The 18,788-nt window shown below is 40.6% G+C and overlaps 1 protein-coding gene across 1 annotated transcript in view; it reads right to left on the bottom strand.

Annotated features, from left to right (window-relative positions):
- pcnx2 (pecanex 2) overlaps positions 1-18,788 on the bottom strand; it is a 93,848-nt gene that overhangs the window by 55,799 nt on the left and 19,261 nt on the right. Inside the window, exons 10-19 of the mRNA XM_060925000.1 lie at positions 13,038-13,180; positions 12,806-12,959; positions 12,650-12,682; positions 12,389-12,560; positions 8,994-9,104; positions 8,821-8,912; positions 1,879-1,988; positions 1,647-1,752; positions 1,473-1,565; positions 267-417 (exon numbers count right to left, since the gene is read on the bottom strand). Coding sequence (XP_060780983.1) covers positions 267-417; positions 1,473-1,565; positions 1,647-1,752; positions 1,879-1,988; positions 8,821-8,912; positions 8,994-9,104; positions 12,389-12,560; positions 12,650-12,682; positions 12,806-12,959; positions 13,038-13,180 — 1,165 coding nt within the window. The remainder of the gene's footprint in view (positions 1-266; positions 418-1,472; positions 1,566-1,646; positions 1,753-1,878; positions 1,989-8,820; positions 8,913-8,993; positions 9,105-12,388; positions 12,561-12,649; positions 12,683-12,805; positions 12,960-13,037; positions 13,181-18,788) is intronic.

Raw genomic sequence — 18,788 nt, 5'->3', positions numbered from 1 at the left:
TGTATAAATCACCCTGTTCTGGAATGATCCTGAAACAACATGAAAACCAAGGAGCACTCCAAACAGGTCAGAGACAAAGTTGTGGAGACGTACAATTTAATTCCAGCTTATAATGCAACAAAACAGGACAAACACCAAGGGGGATGAATACTTTTGCAAGACACTAAGTTTATGAGCGTGAGGAATGGAAGTCTGGACCCACAGTACTGTAAGTCCAGTAGGATTAAGGGGTTAAATGAAGATATAGAATAAGGGGCAGTACTTACCTGTGGGTTCAAACTGGGAGTACTCTTTACTCTTCAGCACTGGATGTGAGATCCACAACCAGGGATGATGTTTGCGTAACTGAGGGATGAGATAGTGGGTTACAAAGCCCACGGTTGCTGCCAGGGCATACAGTACTATGGTGACAAAGGGCTGCATTTAAAACACAAAAAAATGTTATTTGAAATGTAGCAACCTCATTGGCTATGCATATACTATAATAATGATCTCCGAAAACGATTGCATGATTACTTCCAGGACAAAAAAAAAAAAAAAAGGAACGTATTCTGCTTGGACTTGGAGCACTGACCAACAGCTGACCATTCATCCAAGTGCACAATCTAGTGACTGCACAATAAGGTTAATGATATTGGTTGATTTATTGTAACTGGTTTCTTTTTCCCTTCTATTGTTCATAACTAAAGCTTATTGCATTAAGATTTGGGAATCATACATTAATGAAGTCTGGGGAAAACTCTGTCTATGCCATCAGCGCTCATCTACAAACGATAGATAGACAGATAAGAAAAAGAGACACTGTACAACATAAAATAGAATTTAGAAGGAAAAAAATGTCATTACATTACAGGCATTTAGCAGACACTCTTATCCAGAGTGATGTACAGCATACCCAGAGAAACCTGGGGAGCAGTTAGGGTTAGGTGCCTTGCTCATTCCTGTTGGTCCAGGAAATCGAACCAGCAACCTTTTGGTCCCAAAGCTGCTTCTCTAACAATTAATCCATGGCTTCCTATCTACTTCCCGAATATGTAATGATTTTTAATAAATAAAAGTCCATCCATCCATTATCTGTAGCCACTTATCCTGTTCTACAGGGTCGCAGGCAAGCTGGATCCTATCCCAGCTGACTATGGGCGAGAGGCGGGGTACACCCTGGACAAGTCACCAGGTCATCACAGGGCTGACACAGAGACAAACAACCATTCACACTCACATTCACACCTACGGTCAATTTAGAGCCACCAATTAGCCTAACCTGCATGTCTTTGGACTGTGGGGGAAACCGGAGCACCCAGAGGAAACCCACACAGACACGGGGAGAACATGCAAACGCCACACAGAAAGGCCCTCACCGGCCGCTGGGCTCGAACCCAGGACCTTCTTGCTGTGAGGCGACAGTGCTAACCACTACATCACTGTGCTGCCCTCTAAATAAAAGTCAATATATTACAATCAGAAGAGCTCACCCTTAAAGATAGGAAGACGGTACTGGCAGTAACAGCAAAAGTCAAAACTGAAGCGACAGTGCACACGACCAGATCAGAGATCAGTATCTCTCTCTAAGAAAGGAAAAGAGTCGTGATCAGGCAAATAGACCAGCAGCGCTGCATCTGCACCACATGAACCATAAATGTTCTTACCACTGAGTTCTGGAGCTTTTTTGGAAGAGGATCTTCATTCTCAGAGGGCTCTTCTTCTACCTCGCCTTCACCCAACACTGGCATGAATTTGGACTTAAACAAAGTGCTGAGGTGAAGGACAGAGAAGAGTATTTAGTAATCAGGTGTGCAATATCAGATGTAGCTGGCTCTTGCAGAAATGTCTAATGATAGTCTAGCTGAGAAATCCACTATCCAAATAGGGTTTGCTTACAATAGTACAGAGGGGTCACTGCTTTGTCGACTGAGATGATACGACAGGGCTACCAGCAAAGCACAAAACCCAGAGAACAGGGCTGGGATGTGCTGCTCATTCCAAGGTTCCTGCACATGTTAGCAATGACAATGAGAAAGAAGTAAAATTCACCCCATGGAGACATTTTTATATGAATTGAGTGTGCCTGACTAAACATATGCATCTGATGTGCATGAATTGGCTTTGTTGTTAGTAAGTGTATGCAGCGGTATAAGCCTCCGTTGCTGGTTCGTGAACCTCCAACAGTTCTGGAGTTTTATTTTAAGGCCTATTTTGATCTACCATCATGCTCACACAATTCATTCCACACAAGTCAACTCAGTGCAGAATTATAAATGGTTTTGTGTCAGACCACATTACATTACACCACCCCACCACTGATGATTTTCCTATAACATCACACCTCATTGTTTTATTCCTTATTTTTTACCGATACAGTGTCTTGCAAAAGTATTCATCCCCCTTGATGTTTGTCCTGTTTTGTTGCATTACAAGCTAGAATTAGAATGGATTTTTGGAGGGTTGGCACCATTTGATTTACACAACATGCCTACCACTTTAGAGGGGTAAATTGTTGTTTTATTGTGACACAAACAATAATTAGGATGAAAAAACAGAAATCTGGAGATGTGCATAAGTATTCGCCCCCTTTCGTATGAAACCCCTAAATAAGAGCTGGTCACTTCATAAGTCACATAATTACTTGATTAAGATCCACCTGTGTGCAATCAAAGTGTCACATGATCTGCACATGATGTCTGTATAAATCAACCTGTTCTGGAAGGAACCCTGACTCTGCAACACTACTAAGCAAGCAACATGAAAACCAAGGAGCCTCCAAACAGGTCAGACATAAAGTTGTGGAGAAGTATAGATCAGGGTTGGGTTATTTAAAAAAATCCCAAACTTTGAATATCCCAGGGAGCGCCATTAAATCCATTATAGCAAAATGGAAAGAATATGTCACCACTACAAACCTGACAAGAGAAGGCCACCCAACAAAACTCACAGACCAGGCAAGGAGGGCATTAATCAGAGATGCAACAAAATAACCAAAAATAACACTGAAGGAGCTGCAAAGATCCACATTGGAGATGGGAGTATCTGTCCATAGGACCACTTTAAGCCATATGCTCCACAGAGTGGGGCTTTATGGAAGAGTGGCAAGAAAAAAGGCCATTGATTAAGAAAACATGTTTGGAGTTTGCCCAACAGCATGTAGCAGACTCCTAAAACACATGGTAGAAGATTCTCTGGTCAGATGAGGCTAATATTGAACTATTTGTTCATCATGGTAAACGCCACATGTGGCACAAACCCAACACCCTGAGAACACCATTCCTACAGTGAAGCATGGTGGTGGCAGCATCATGCTGTGGGGATATTTTTCATCTGCAGGGACAGGAAAGCTGGTCAGGACTGAAGGAAAGATGGATGGCACTAAATGCAGGGCAATTCTGGAGGAAAACCTGTTTGAGTCGGCCAGAGGTTTGAGACTGGGACGAAGTTTCACATTCCAGCAGGACAATGACCCTGAACATACTGCTAAAGCTACACTGGAGTGGTTTAAAGGGAAACATTTAAATGTCTTGGAATGGCCTAGTCAAAGCCCAGACCTCAATCTAATTGAGAATCTGTGGCATAACTTGAAGATTGCTGTACACTAACGCAACCCAGATAACTTGAAGGAGTTGGAGCAGTTTTGCCTTGAGGAATGGGTAAAAATCCCAGTGACTAGATGTGCTAAGCTAATAAAGACATACCCCAAGAGACTTGCAGCTGTAATTGCAGCAAAAGGTGGTTCTACAAAGTATTGATTTTGGGGGGTGAATACCTATGCACACTTCAGATTTGTTTTTTCATCTTAATTATTGTTTGTGTCACAATAAAACAACACTTTGCACCTTTAAAGTTGTAGGCATGTTGTGTAAATCAAATAGTGCTAACCCTCCAAAAATCCATTTTAATTCCAGCTTGTAATGTGACAAAACAGGACAAACACCAAGGGGGATGAATATTATTGCAAGACACTGTATGTTATTGATTGTATTAATTATTTGTACCAATGCATAATAGTTAGCAGATTAATTGACATACATTTAGAGCTCACAAATGAGGCATTTATTCATATTTGTGACAAATGAAACCAATCACTCAGTTGTATGTAAACTTTAATCACATTAATTGCCTTTAGTCACACTAATCTTGGCAGTGGGCGGTCGGTTTAAACTTGGCAGCAAGTATGTTGGCTTTCTTTACTAGGCCCTTAAACAAAGTGAGTGTTCCAGCATTGACACCGTCAGGTGGGAGACAGTTCCACACTGGTATGCAGTGAGCAAAATTAGAATACTTGTATGAGTCGATAGTCATTGTCGTCAGCTGTCCATCGCTAGCGATGATGACTGCTTCATTAGGATGTACAGAAATGGAGATGGGCCGTGAGGCCCGCACCAGAGCTCCTCTCCTAATGAAGCGCCTTGCACAGTAAGGTAAGACAAACAATGTCATGCCCCCATCGTGTTGTCTCTCTGGACCTCCAGCCCTGATGCCAAGTGCTGCACAAAAGTGCCACAGACCTGACGGGTATGGAAGTTGCCCCGCAGTAACAACTGACTTGCCGGGTGGTGCCATCTGTTGGCCATTTGAGTGGCTCTTCCGCGTGCCATCTGGTGGTGTGCCACTGACCCTGTTGGGTTCATCTGCCACACTGCACCGAAAAGCACCCTGCTGCCAGCGCCTTATTGGTGATGTACTTTTTAACCCATAGCTGGAACCCAGGCAGGTGCTACCACTCCGGATCAGAGCAGACCTGGGGGCAGTGGTGATTAAGGAGTAACTCCACTTTCCCCAATACTCAAATCCTCCCGGACCTGAGACTCACCACTGGTTGCAGTTTAAAGTCATACCCTGGACTAACGAGTTGATAGTAGCAGTTAGAAGCTTGTATGTCTTGCAATGTGTCTTTCTGGCACAGGAGGTATTAATAGACATGTCACGAGGAAAAGGTAAATCGACTAAGTTATACTGGATCTTGTAAAAGATAGAAAGGTCTATCAGTGTCATTTGCTCATGAAGCTTGTTGAGTAAAGAAAATACAACCCTGATTCCAAAAAAGTTGGGACAAAGTACAAATTGTAAATAAAAACAGAATGCAATAATTTACAAATCTCAAAAACTGATTATTGTATTCACAATAGAACATAGACAACATATCAAATGTCAAAAGTGAGACATTTTGAAATTTCATGCCAAATATTGGCTCATTTGAAATTTCATGACAGCAACACATCTCAAAAAAGTTGGGACAGGGGCAATAAGAGGCTGGAAAAGTTAAAGGTACAAAAAAGGAACAGCTGAAGGACCAAATTGCAACTCATTAGGTCAATTGGCAATAGGTCATTAACATGACTGGGTATAAAAAGAGCATCTTGGAGTGGCAGCGGCTCTCAGAAGTAAAGATGGGAAGAGGATCACCAATCCCCCTAATTCTGCGCCTACAAATAGTGGAGCAATATCAGAAAGGAGTTCGACAGTGTAAAATTGCAAAGAGTTTGAACATATCATCATCTACAGTGCATAATATCATCAAAAGATTCAGAGAATCTGGAAGAATCTCTGTGCGTAAGGGTCAAGGCCGGAAAACCATACTGGTTGCCCGTGATCTTCGGGCCCTTAGATGGCACTGCATCACATACAGGCATGCTTCTGTATTGGAAATCACAAAATGGGCTCAGGAATATTTCCAGAGAACATTATCTGTGAACACAATTCACCGTGCCATCCGCCGTTGCCAGCTAAAACTCTATAGTTCAAAGAAGAAGCCGTATCTAAACATGATCCAGAAGCGCAGACATCTTCTCTGGGCCAAGGCTCATTTAAAATGGACTGTGGCAAAGTAGAAAACTGTTCTGTGGTCAGACGAATCAAAATTTGAAGTTCTTTATGGAAATCAGGGACACCGTGTCATTCGGACTAAAGAGGAGAAGGACGACCCAAGTTGTTATCAGCTCTCAGTTCAGAAGCCTGCATCTCTCATGGTATGGGTTTGCATTAGTGCGTGTGGCATGGGCAGCTTACACATCTGGAAAGACACCATCGATGCTGAAAGGTGTATCCAGGTTCTAGAGCAACATATGCTCCCATCCAGACGACATCTCTTTCAGGGAAGACCTTGCATTTTCCAACATGACAATGCCAAACCACATACTGCATCAATTACAGCATCATGGCTGCGTAGAAGAAGGGTCCGGGTACTGAACTGGCCAGGCTGCAGTCCAGATCTTTCGCCCATAGAAAACATTTGGCGCATCATAAAACAGAAGATATGACAAAAAAGACCTAAGACAGTTGAGCAACTAGAATCCTACATTAGACAAGAATGGGTTAACATTCCTATCCCTAAACTTGAGCAACTTGTCTCCTCAGTCCCCAGATGTTTACAGACTGTTGTAAAGAGAAAAGGGGATGTCTCACAGTGGGAAACATGGCCTTGTCCCAACTTTTTTGAGATTTGTTGTTGTCATGAAATTTAAAATCACCTAATTTTTCTCTTTAAATGATATAATTTCTCAGTTTAAACATTTGATATGTCATTTATGTTCTATTCTGAATAAAATATGGAATTTTGAAACTTCCACATCATTGCATTCCGTTTTTATTTACAATTTGTACTTTGTCCCAACTTTTTTGGAATCAGGGTTGTACACTTGTAGATCTCTGATCGATGTTGAACACGAATCTGGCCGCACACCTTTGAACTGATTCTATGGTTGCAATTCCCTTTGCGATATCAGGGCTCCAAGCTGTACAAGCATACTCAGTGATGGGTCGTACAAGGACTCGATATGCATGTTCTTTAACTTTACGCAGCGCAGAGTGGATATTACATTGTAAGACAGCAAATACGCGATTTGCCTTCTTTTGTACTTCCTCACATTGTTTAGTCCAGTTCAGTGTACGTACATGATCTGTATACCCCAAGGTGCTTATGTAGTTCACAGTTGGGTAAAATAGCCTATGTATCTCTTTAAGTAAAGTGACATAAATAGTCACATCCACAAAACTGGGTTGTAAGAAATAGGACAGGAATTTTGCAGCTTCACCTGACATCAGAAAAATACCATTTTGGTTTTGGGTGAACATTATCCATAATTATTATACATACAGGACACTTTTTTGATGGAATAAAATCATGTATTCTATTCCCTTCTAGTGGGTTTCATTCATTTGGTTTGATACCATGCAATATTGTTAGCATATTGCTTATCCTACGTGTATTACGTCACCCAATGGAGAATGAATGTTGAATATGGTTTATGATATTGCATGGTTGTCAAAACAACATGTTACACGTTGGAGCTGATGAGATATCCAATCAGAACGTTTCCTGCTGTGCATGCACAGAAGCTTTTTTTTTGTTCGTCGGGAAAAAGAATGACGCATTGAACACAGGGCCGTAGCCAGCATTTTAAAATCACTGAGGTCCGTGATGTGCACGCAAAGTGCGCGCCGAAAAATCTTCGACATATTTAAATGAGAGGGGTGAATTACACGTCACACAAGAGATCTATTCCTGAAATTACTTTTAATGGTGTTTGAACTGAATATCATCAGTTTTGAAAAAAAAATCATGTATGTGGCAAGAGTAAGAATAATTTAAGCTTGTTTAATGGTTTGATCAGGCCCAAGCAATGAGGACAAAAGATACCTTAACCATGTAGCCTATGGAACTAAGATACATTAACAATCTGGCATCCGTTACACCTACACAAAAAAAATTCTGGGAAAAAAATCAGTATACACCACTATGTTTGAACAAAGAGTAGGGGTAACTTTAAACTTGTTGAACAGTTTGCCTTATCAACTGCGTACTTGTGTCGCAGTGTCTAGAACTGCGTTCTTTTGGGGGTCGCACTCACACACTCTCATAGCCTGCCCTATCTTGTTGGGTTTTTTTTCTGTTCTTGCTCTCCCACGCACACAAGATACAGACGCAGAGGACCCAATCCCACCAAGATCCTCTTACCCTCTCTAATATCACAAGGCAAAGTTATCCAAGGCAAACATAAGTTAAAACTTTCCACTCTATTGCTTTGGCTTATCGAATGATTTATTTTTAAAATCACAAACAAGGTAGGCTACAACTGCGCTGCTTCGAAAATGTAAATTTAACAGCTTCATGAAAGTGCGCTGATGGTTACCATGAAAAAACGTGTCTACTGCACCGCGTTCCTCCCCCAAGTCGCGCGCTCATTCGTTTTTGTATTATCAAATGTATTATCAGCTCTTAAAAACGACCGAGGTCCGGACCTCGGTGGCCTCATAGCTGGCTATGGCCATGATTGAACACCCGAAAGGCTACCAAAACTTCATCGGATATTCTTCACACCTATTTACAAGAGAAAAACATACCAATGGACATCGAAAAACTGGAAAAGAGACACAACAGAGATGTAAAACTTCCATACTGGTGAGTGGCTGTGACAATTTGTAAACAAACATGGCCACCAGGTTTGCTTTATTAAAAGCAGAAGATTTTGAGAGAATTTTGAAAAAGAACGACGCCTTGAACACCCGAAAGGAATGTGTATGTATAATAATAAAAATAATATCGGCTGGCTTTTTATCGTGGTATATCAGATATTCTATTCAGCTACTGTAGCATGATATTGAATGAGTCGAATATCTGATATACCACTCAACGCCAGCCAATATTATTTAAATGTCACTCCACTCACGTCAGAATAAACATGTTAATTTAATTTACTTTAATAACTAGGTAAGAACAGGAAAAACTGGCCCATGACTGGCCCATTCATCCATCCAGCTTTTCTCACATATCATCTTATAATTACAGGGCAGTAACAGTATAACACAGAATGTGTTCAAATTAAACCACACCTTGAGAGCGCCAAGACAAAATCCATACAGTAATGTTAACACCAACAGACTCCTGCTGATACAGTAGATGGCTGAGTAGAGTCCAGTTGCAGCTAAGAAGAAAAGAAATGGTCAGTGACAACCTTGTTAAATTGTTTATAACTTGTACTAAATTACAGAAATGTTTTACAAACCTGTTCCACCAAAAAAGTGTATATCAATTTGCTCGAGAAAGTAAATAACAAATGTGTTGATTTGTGGGAAGAGGCCGAGAAGGAAGGTTATCGGAAAGCAGTATGTAAATCCTAAAAGGAGCAAAGATAAAAGTAAAAGTAAGTATACATACATACACGTAGAATACAAATAGTAAAATACATTCTATATTAAAATAAAAATATAAAACATATTCTTTTTTTCTCTTTTTTACAGTTTGTCATTGACACTTCCCACCAATTTACTTTCAATTAAATTTCTTTAAATGTAATACTAGGGCTGTACTGTATACAAAAAAAATCATATTAAAATCACAATCATAATTAATTTCTCAATAAAATGTGATGCATTGATTCTGCACTCAGAAAAAATGTATGCAAAACAGAGTGCCAATATTTCTCCTTACTCACCCCGACCAATGACCATATCTACTGTACCACATGACGTCACCCCAAAAAAAGGGGAAGAAATTTACTCAAACTTATTTGTCCTAAACAAGTGTTTAACATTATCTATTGACTATTAAATTACCAGTAAAACAAAAATATCGTACTCAAAACCTTTCAGGGATATATTCCTCATAGAGCATGTTTATAAAGGCATAATTTCACCCACAAGTAGTTCATGAGCTGCTATGGGCCGAAGAACAGCCAACGAATGACTAATTATTCTATCCACATTCACGAGATATGAGCAATCGTGCGCTCTGATTGGCTACTCTATTACTAGGATATCAGCTCATATACCATGAGTAGAGAAAAACAAAATGGCAGAGCGTGTTGCTGAACCAATCGAGTATGAAATAAAACCTCTACTCGAAAACAAATCCCCAAATAATACAAAAAAGCAACAAAATATGGAATGAAAGTATTTGAGGGTAAGAGCGTCTTTTTTTCACAAATTATTATTATAGCATTTTTCACAAAATGCCACTCTCGTTTTGCCAGTTTGTTTACATTCTAAGCGGAAATGATTTTGTCGGACGTTTTGTATAAGGTTTTTATTTATCGAATTTGCAGAAAATAAAAATAAAAATGCTCTGTTTCTCAAAATCCAGTGAATGTGGATAGAATAAAACAGTTATTCCACTCAATCTTGTCATACATGGCTTATAGCCAACTCGGTGCGACGCCTTGCCAGCTATCAGCTCATGTACGACTCGATTTTGTGGAATAACTGTTATTTAATGAGCCATTAATACTGCTGGTTTCATTAACTTTGTGAGGATGTGCTATGTTCTCAGCATGCTAATTATAGCTATAATTTCACCCCCGGCTCTGAGCCAAACGCCATTATTTTGAAAAAAAATAAGATAGAACTCGACGCTAATGGCGTCAATGGGGATGCCTCCGCCCAGTAGACTACATGCCTTATTAAGTTGTGATTTGGGGATGGACATTTGACCTCACAGTAATCATGACCTGGAGAAATTACTTGTATCAGCCTTGGAGACATTGTGTTCACAAGGTTTTCGGACAGACATTTGACATCACAGTGACCTTGACCTTAGACCTTTTGATCTCAAAATCTAATCAGTTTATCTTTGTCCCCAAATGCACAAATGGTGAAAGTCTGGTGAAATTCCTTTCATTTGCCTTGGAGATATTGTGTTCACAAGGTTTTCGGACAGACATTTGACCTCACAGTGACCTTGACCTTAGACCTTTTGATCTCAAAATCTAAACAGTTCATGTTTGTCCCAAAGCGCACAAATGGTGAAAGTTTGGTGAAATTCCTTTCATTAGACTTTGAGATATCGCATTCACAAGGTTTCGGGACGGACGCATGTGGACAGACATTTGACCTCACAGTGACCTTGACCTTAGACCTTTTGATCTCAAAATCTAATCAGTTTATCTGTGTCCCCAAATGCACAAATGGTGAAAGTCTGGTGAAATTCCTTTCATCTGCCTTGGAGATATTGTGTTCACAAGGTTTTCGGACAGACATTTGACCTCACAGTGACCTTGACCTTAGACCTTTTGATCTCAAAATCTAATCAGTTCATGTTTGTCCCAAAGCGCACAAATGTTGAAAGTTTGGTGAAATTCTTTTCATTAGCCTTTGAGATATCGCATTCACAAGGTTTCGGGACGGACGCACAGACAGACGGACAACCCGAAAACATAATGCCTCCTGCACCTTACGGTGGTGGAGGCATTAAAAAAAAAAAACATGGGCAAGGGGCTAAGGAGAGAGGCGTAAACTCCTGCGAATGATGAGTCTCAGACAGCATAAATTTGAAAATGAGCCCAATTACACAGATTCTCACTCAAGGGTGGGGGATGGGGGAGTGGGCTATCCACCTCTGATTTGAGGTCATTAACATGTTTATATACAGTACTGTGCAAAAGTCTTCGGCACCCTATTTTTTTTTCATACAAACTTTTGTTCTAGATTTCTATTTTATGACTTCTACATTATCGAGTCAGTACAAAAACATTTTAGAGTCCAAACATTTGTTTACCAGCACAAAATTAAATGTTACAGAAAAAAATGTTTGGATCTGAGCAGCATATTACATCAGAGAGCACTTTTCAGATTAAAAAAAGAAAACATAATGAAGGCTGCTGGGTTTTGGTGCAAAATGAAGAAGCGAGTGTGACAGTCAAAGTGTCCAGAAGAACTGTGGCTGGTTCTGTAAGACGCTCAGTAAAACCTACAGCTCATTTCCTTATGAAACTGCACTCACTGTACCTGAGACTTTTTTTTTTTTTTAAAGCAAAGAGTCGTCTCACACCAAATATTGACTTTGTTTCATTTATTATGGCTTACTGATTACTGTTTATAGTATTGTTTTAATGTTGAAACATTTCATTTCATTAGATAAGTCCCAAACGGATGACTCTACGTCAGCATCGGCCTTGCAAGGTTCAGGATTATTTTAACCAGTAAATGCCCTTTTGAACCCATGCATTTCTGATTTTTATCTCATCTCATCTCATCTCATCTCATTATCTCTAGCCACTTTATCCTGTTCTACAGGGTCGCAGGCAAGCTGGAGCCTATCCCAGCTGACTACGGGCGAAAGGCGGGGTACACCCTGGACAAGTCGCCAGGTCATCACAGGGCCGACACATAGACACAGACAACCATTCACACTCACATTCACACCTACGGTCAATTTAGAGTCACCAGTTAACCTAACCTTCATGTCTTTGGACTGTGGGGGAAACCGGAGCACCCGGAGGAAACCCACGCGGACACGGGGAGAACATGCAAACTCCACACAGAAAGGCCCTCGCCGGCCACGGGGCTCGAACCCAGGACCTTCTTGCTGTGAGGCGACAGCGCTAACCACTACACCACCGTGCTGCCCATCTTAAAACATTTAATAAAAAAAAAATTGTGCAGCCCTTTAATACATAATACTTACCAATTAAAACATCTTGTAGAAATCGGAGCATGTCTGACATTACAATCGTAATGCCGTACAAGGTGAACACAGGGAGGTCTGATCTTTTCAGCTTCAACTCCAGAATCCAAATAAGGCCACAGAACATGCAGAAATATGCAGCTCGACTATAGGCAATGATTTGATTATGTCCCTAAAAACAACAGCCATAAAAGGTGATGAGTCCTAAATGAACCCCAATACATGCCATAATTAATGTTGTTCTGATTCGGTTGAACTCACGTGAGTAGGTGATGCTGCGTCTGGCTGGACACTCTGCAAAAACAAACAACAATTCATAACAGATAACAAAGCAACAAGTCATCATTTACCAAACAAAGTTTTATACGTTAGCGACAGTTCGTTATGGTTAATAATTAACACAGAGAGCTACATTACCTTTAATAAAGAGTACTGACAGCTGGCCATGACGAGACAAAACTGGAACACCCAGAAGTCCTTAAAGCAACCCTGGTTCAGGAGCACAAAACCAAGAAAAGCAACCAGGGATGCTAAAACCACAGCAGCCATGTTCTCCTTCCAGTCCTGATTCCTGTAAGGACCATGAAAGTGTTTTGTTTCGTTTCAGATGCCTTATATCCAAGCTAATACACACCAGTAAGTTTCTGACCTGTCCAACAGCGCCATTAAGGTCAACCGATCATACAAGATGTCGATCCATTTCCCAGGGAAAACTTTCAGCTTATAGTAGAGCTTCCGGGACGGCTTTTCCTCGGTAGTCGTGTCAGAGGAGTCGTCAAGAGAATCCTCCTCCTGCAGTCAAAAACTGTAAGCACACTGATGACCGATCTGTCTTCATCTGAAAACTGCTCATTTTACAGTTTACACAGTTTTCATGTGAAACATCATAAGAAGAAACAGAAAACTCACAAGTACAAATCTCTGTCGAATTTTCTCAAGAGTTTACATTATATATATAGTATTTGGCAGATGCCCTTATCCAGAGCAGCTTATGTTTATCTCATTTGTTCAACTGAGCAGTTGAGGGTTATGGACCTTGCTCAATTAATAGCACTTTCCCCTCCCTCTCGAGCAAGGCACCTCATCCCCAACTGCTCCGCAGGTGCTGTAGTTTTGCTGCCCACTGTTCTGGGTCTGTGTCTATGCTCGTTGCTCACTTGTGCATGCATGCATGTGTTCACTGCTTCAGATGGGTTAAATGCAGAGGAGGAATTTCACTGTGCTTAAGTGTACATGTGACAAATAAAGGCTTCTTCTTCTCCTCCTTCTTCTTCAAAGGCCTGGCAGTAGCAGCTTGGTGCTGCTGGGATTTGAACTCCTAACCTTCTGACCAGTAGTACAACATCTTAACCCTACCTATCACTTCCCTAGACATTTACAATGATATGAATGACCATTTCAATATCTATTACAGTGGCGCAGTGGTTAAAGGAACAGTCCACCGTACTTCCATAATGAAATATGCTCTTATCTGAATTGAGACGAGCTGCTCCGTACCTATCCGAGCTTTGCGCGACCTCCCAGTCAGTCAGACGCAGTCAGACGCGCTGTCACTCCTGTTAGCAATGTAGCTAGGCTCAGCATGGCCAATGGTATTTTTTTGGGGCTGTAGTTAGATGCGACCAAACTCTTCCACGTTTTTCCTGTTTACATAGGTTTATATGAGCAGTGATATGAAACAAGTTCAGTTACACAAATTGAAACGTAGCGATTTTCTATGCTATGGAAAGTCCGCACTATAATGACAGGCGTACTAACACCTTCTGCGCGCTTCGGCAGTGCATTGATATCTGAGCTCCGTATCAATGCGCTGCCGAAGCGCGCAGAAGGTGTTAGTACGCCTGTCATTATAGTGCGGACTTTCCATAGCATAGAAAATCGCTACGTTTCAATTTGTGTAACTGAACTTGTTTCATATCACTGCTCATATAAACCTATGTAAACAGGAAAAACACGGAAGAGTTTGGTCGCATCTAACTACAGCCCCAAAAAATACCATTGGCCATGCTGAGCCTAGCTACATTGCTAACAGGAGTGACAGCGCGTCTGACTGCGTCTGACTGACTGGGAGGTCGCGCAAAGCTCGGAGAGGTACGGAGCAGCTCGTCTCAATTCAGATAAGAGCATATTTCATTATGGAAGTACGGTGGACTGTTCCTTTAAGACTGTTGGATCACAGCAATCAGAGTCCTATTCTATTTTATTCTATTCTGTTATTAAGTATGTGCATCTATTCTGCTTTATTTTGTTGTACTATATGCTACCTTATTCTACTCTAATACATTCTATTGTATTCTACGCATCTCTTCCATTCTACTTGACTCTTCTGTTTGATTCTCTTCTACTCTATGCTCCGACTGCGAGATAGCCTAGTGGTTAGCGTGTCCGCCTCTTGACCAGGAGATCGTCAGTTCTACTCACGATCTGGTCATACCAAAGACCATCATAAAAATGGTTCCTACTACCGTCTGGCAAGGCACACTGCAATACAGGTGCGAGTCAGGAAGTCAAACTCTCACGGTTACCAGAGGACTAGCCCGTTACTGTAACCCTAGCTGTATAGGTGAGAGGCCGAGGGCTATCGAAACGGAAATCAGTGCTGCACCCGCCTTAAAGGGGAACTGAAGTCATTTTTAAACTTGCTTTATTTCTTAATTAATGTCTTATTCAATTACGTTTTCGGTTTTATTAACCTTATATTGTGACTCGTATTGGCATATCATATTACACTTATCGGCCTTTTCGGTTTTTAGCCATGTTGAATGTAGTTCGTTTGGTCCACGGCAGGCGTCGCTTATCCACGCGATCTTCATGAGACTTGTGCGAGATTTCAAACATGAAGTGTCAGCACCACCATTTTGAAAACTGTTTACACAGCGGCCAGATCGCCATACCATTCCAATTTAGATTCATTTCAAGATTTGCCAGCTTCATCAGTGATGGAGATTATTCCATACAACTTCGAACCATTGGTTAAATGAAAAAAAAAAAGCTTTCGGACACTAGTCCGTCATGCTGGTATTTACGTCATTACTGTCGCACAATTAAAACGTGCCAGATCAGTCGGCTGGTGGGTTTTCAAAATAATAAATACATGCATGTACAGTACAACCCCGATTCCAAAAAAGTTGGGACAAAGTACAAATTGTAAATAAAAACGGAATGCAATAATTTACAAATCTCAAAAACTGATATTGTATTCACAATAGAACATAGACAACACATCAAATGTCGAAAGTGAGACATTTTGAAATTTCATGCCAAATATTGGCTCATTTGAAATTTCATGACAGCAACACATCTCAAAAAAGTTGGGACAGGGGCAATAAGAGGCTGGAAAAGTTAAAGGTACAAAAAAGGAACAGCTGGAGGACCAAATTGCAACTCATTAGGTCAATTGGCAATAGGTCATTAACATGACTGGGTATAAAAAGAGCATCTTGGAGTGGCAACGGCTCTCAGAAGTAAAGATGGGAAGAGGATCACCAATCCCCCTAATTCTGCCCCGACAAATAGTGGAGCAATATCAGAAAGGAGTTCGACAGTGTAAAATTGCAAAGAGTTTGAACATATCATCATCTACAGTGCATAATATCATCAAAAGATTCAGAGAATCTGGAAGAATCTCTGTGCGTAAGGGTCAAGGCCGGAAAACCATACTGGGTGTCCGTGATCTTCGGGCCCTTAGACGGCACTGCATCACATACAGGCATGCTTCTGTATTGGAAATCACAAAATGGGCTCAGGAATATTTCCAGAGAACATCATCTGTGAACACAATTCACCATGCCATCCGCCATTGCCAGCTAAAACTCTATAGTTCAGAGAAGAAGCCGTATCTAAACATGATCCAGAAGCGCAGACGTCTTCTCTGGGCCAAGGCTCATTTAAAATGGACTGTGGCAAAGTGGAAAACTGTTCTGTGGTCAGACGAATCAAAATTTGAAGTTCTTTATGGAAATCAGGAACGCCGTGTCATTCGGACTAAAGAGGAGAAGGACGACCCAAGTTGTTATCAGCGCTCAGTTCAGAAGCCTGCAGCTCTGATGGTATGGGGTTGCATTAGTGTGTGTGGCATGGGCAGCTTACACATTTGGAAAGACACCATCAATGCTGAAAGGTATATCCAGGTTCTAGAGCAACATATGCTCCCATCCAGACGACGTCTCTTTCAGGGAAGACCTTGCATTTTCCAACATGACAATGCCAAACCACATACTGCATCAATTACAGCATCATGGCTGCGTAGAAGAAGGGTCCGGGTACTGAACTGGCCAGCCTGCAGTCCAGATCTTTCACCCATAGAAAACATTTGGCGCATCATAAAACGGAAGATACGACAAAAAAGACCTAAGACATTTGAGCAACAAGAATCCTACATCAGACAAGAATGGGTTAACATTCCTATCCCTAAACTTGAGCAACTTGTCTCCTCAGTCCCCAGACGTTTACAGACTGTTGTAAAGAGAAAAGGGGATGTCTCACAGTGGGAAACATGGCCTTGTCCCAACTTTTTTGAGATGTGTTGTTGTCATGAAATTTAAAATCACCTAACTTTTCTCTTTAAATGATACATTTTCTCAGTTTAAACATTTGATATGTCATCTATGTTCTATTCTGAATAAAATATGGAATTTTGAAACTTCCACATCATTGCATTCCGTTTTTATTTACAATTTGGACTTTGTCCCAACTTTTTTGGAATCAGGGCTGTATTTTTGTGATAAATACATCTTATACTGAGTGTATTTCCCACATTAATCAATACAAAGTCCCTGCTTCTTTCAGTTTTTTTAAATCAAGGCTGAATACTTTCTTCTTTGCCGCTGCCTTTTATTAAATCAAATTTGAGACTTTTAATTTGATTTCTTTCAGTGCAACCGCAGTGCATGATGGGATATATTGCTTTGGTTAGTGACCATCGGTTGTACACTACTTTTCGTGATGCATTGTGGGATATTTTGAGTGCACTATATAGGGTGTAAATAATCCTCACTAAGGTTTCGGACAGCACTACAAAATGGCGTCCTCACTATATAGTGCCCTATATAGTGAGTAGGGAGCGATTTCGGACATGGGGAAAACTTCCGGCTTGATTACATCAGCATTCGAAAGAGGGAGCGCGCAGCTTTGACAACGTTGGCAGATGTTGGTCACTTTGATTTCCGCTGTACGTTTTACTTCTGTCCTATGATGTCTCGCACAGGTCTCAGCGAATCTCGTTTACGGCCATTGCTTTGACATATGGACTGATATACCGTATTACAGAGCATATTTCAAACACTCATAACTTGCTGTAACAGTGACAAAATAGCTGTCAGAAATGCATTCCTACATTTTATAAAATGAGAAATAGAATTTTGATGATTAAAAATTTGCCTTCAGTTCCCCTTTAAAGAGTTAGTACTGGGACAGGAGACTGCCTGGGAAGACCAGATTCTGGCATGAGAGGGACTTTGACTTTTTGACTCTATGCTCCATTAATACGTATACCATTCTATTCTGTTCTCTTCATAATCATGTATTATACTGTGCTCTATTCTATTCTATTGTATTCTACTCTACTCAAATTCATTCTACTGTATTCTACTCATCCATTCTACTTGACTATTTTATTTTATGCTCTATGGCCAGTATTAGCTCTGTTTACAGGTAATGTACAGTACTGTGCAAAAGTCTTACGCACATGTAAAGAAATGCTGTAGACCAAAAATGGCTTAAAATAATGAAATGAAATGTTTCAACATTTAAAAAATACTATAAACAGTAATCAGTAAGCCATAATAAATGAAACAAAGTCAATATTTGGTGTGAGACAACCCTTTGCTTAAAAAAAAAACAAAAAAAACGTAGTCTCAGGCAGGGCCGTAGCCAGGATTTTTCAAATACCGAGGTCAAACATGGCTGACAGCACCGAAGCCCCCCGGCACAACTTAAATAAATAAATAAATAAATAAATAAATAATAACCAAGGATAGATTTGGTGGTGGACACATTTATTTTAACAATTCTAAAACTGTGGCACCATAACTGTGGTGTTTTATCTGACATAAAAGTAGAAAGGTAGTGAACTCTTGAACTGAGTATACATACCTAAAGTACCAGTTACCTAAAGTATTGGCATTATTTACATTGACGCATACACATGACAGAAAGGGTGTGAACTGCTGAATTGTAAGCTTTAGTATTACACCTTATAATAATAGTGTGAGAGTGTGTGTGTGTGTGTGTGTGTGTGTGAGAGAGAGAGACTGAGAGAGTTTGTGTGTTATTTGTGGGTGTCCGTATGCGTAGAGACATTCTGAGCAGTAATGTAAAGGCATCAGTCTATCTGGCTGTCTTGAATTGAGATGCATTTGCATGCATTCTCTGAAACAGAGTGTTCTCACCATTGCCTGTA

Source organism: Neoarius graeffei, chromosome 7 (genome assembly GCF_027579695.1).
Source record: "Neoarius graeffei isolate fNeoGra1 chromosome 7, fNeoGra1.pri, whole genome shotgun sequence".
NCBI classification, from domain to species: Eukaryota; Metazoa; Chordata; class Actinopteri; order Siluriformes; family Ariidae; genus Neoarius; species Neoarius graeffei.
The sequence above is the reverse complement of the archived record's forward strand: the minus strand, read 5'-3'. Positions and strand labels throughout refer to the sequence as shown.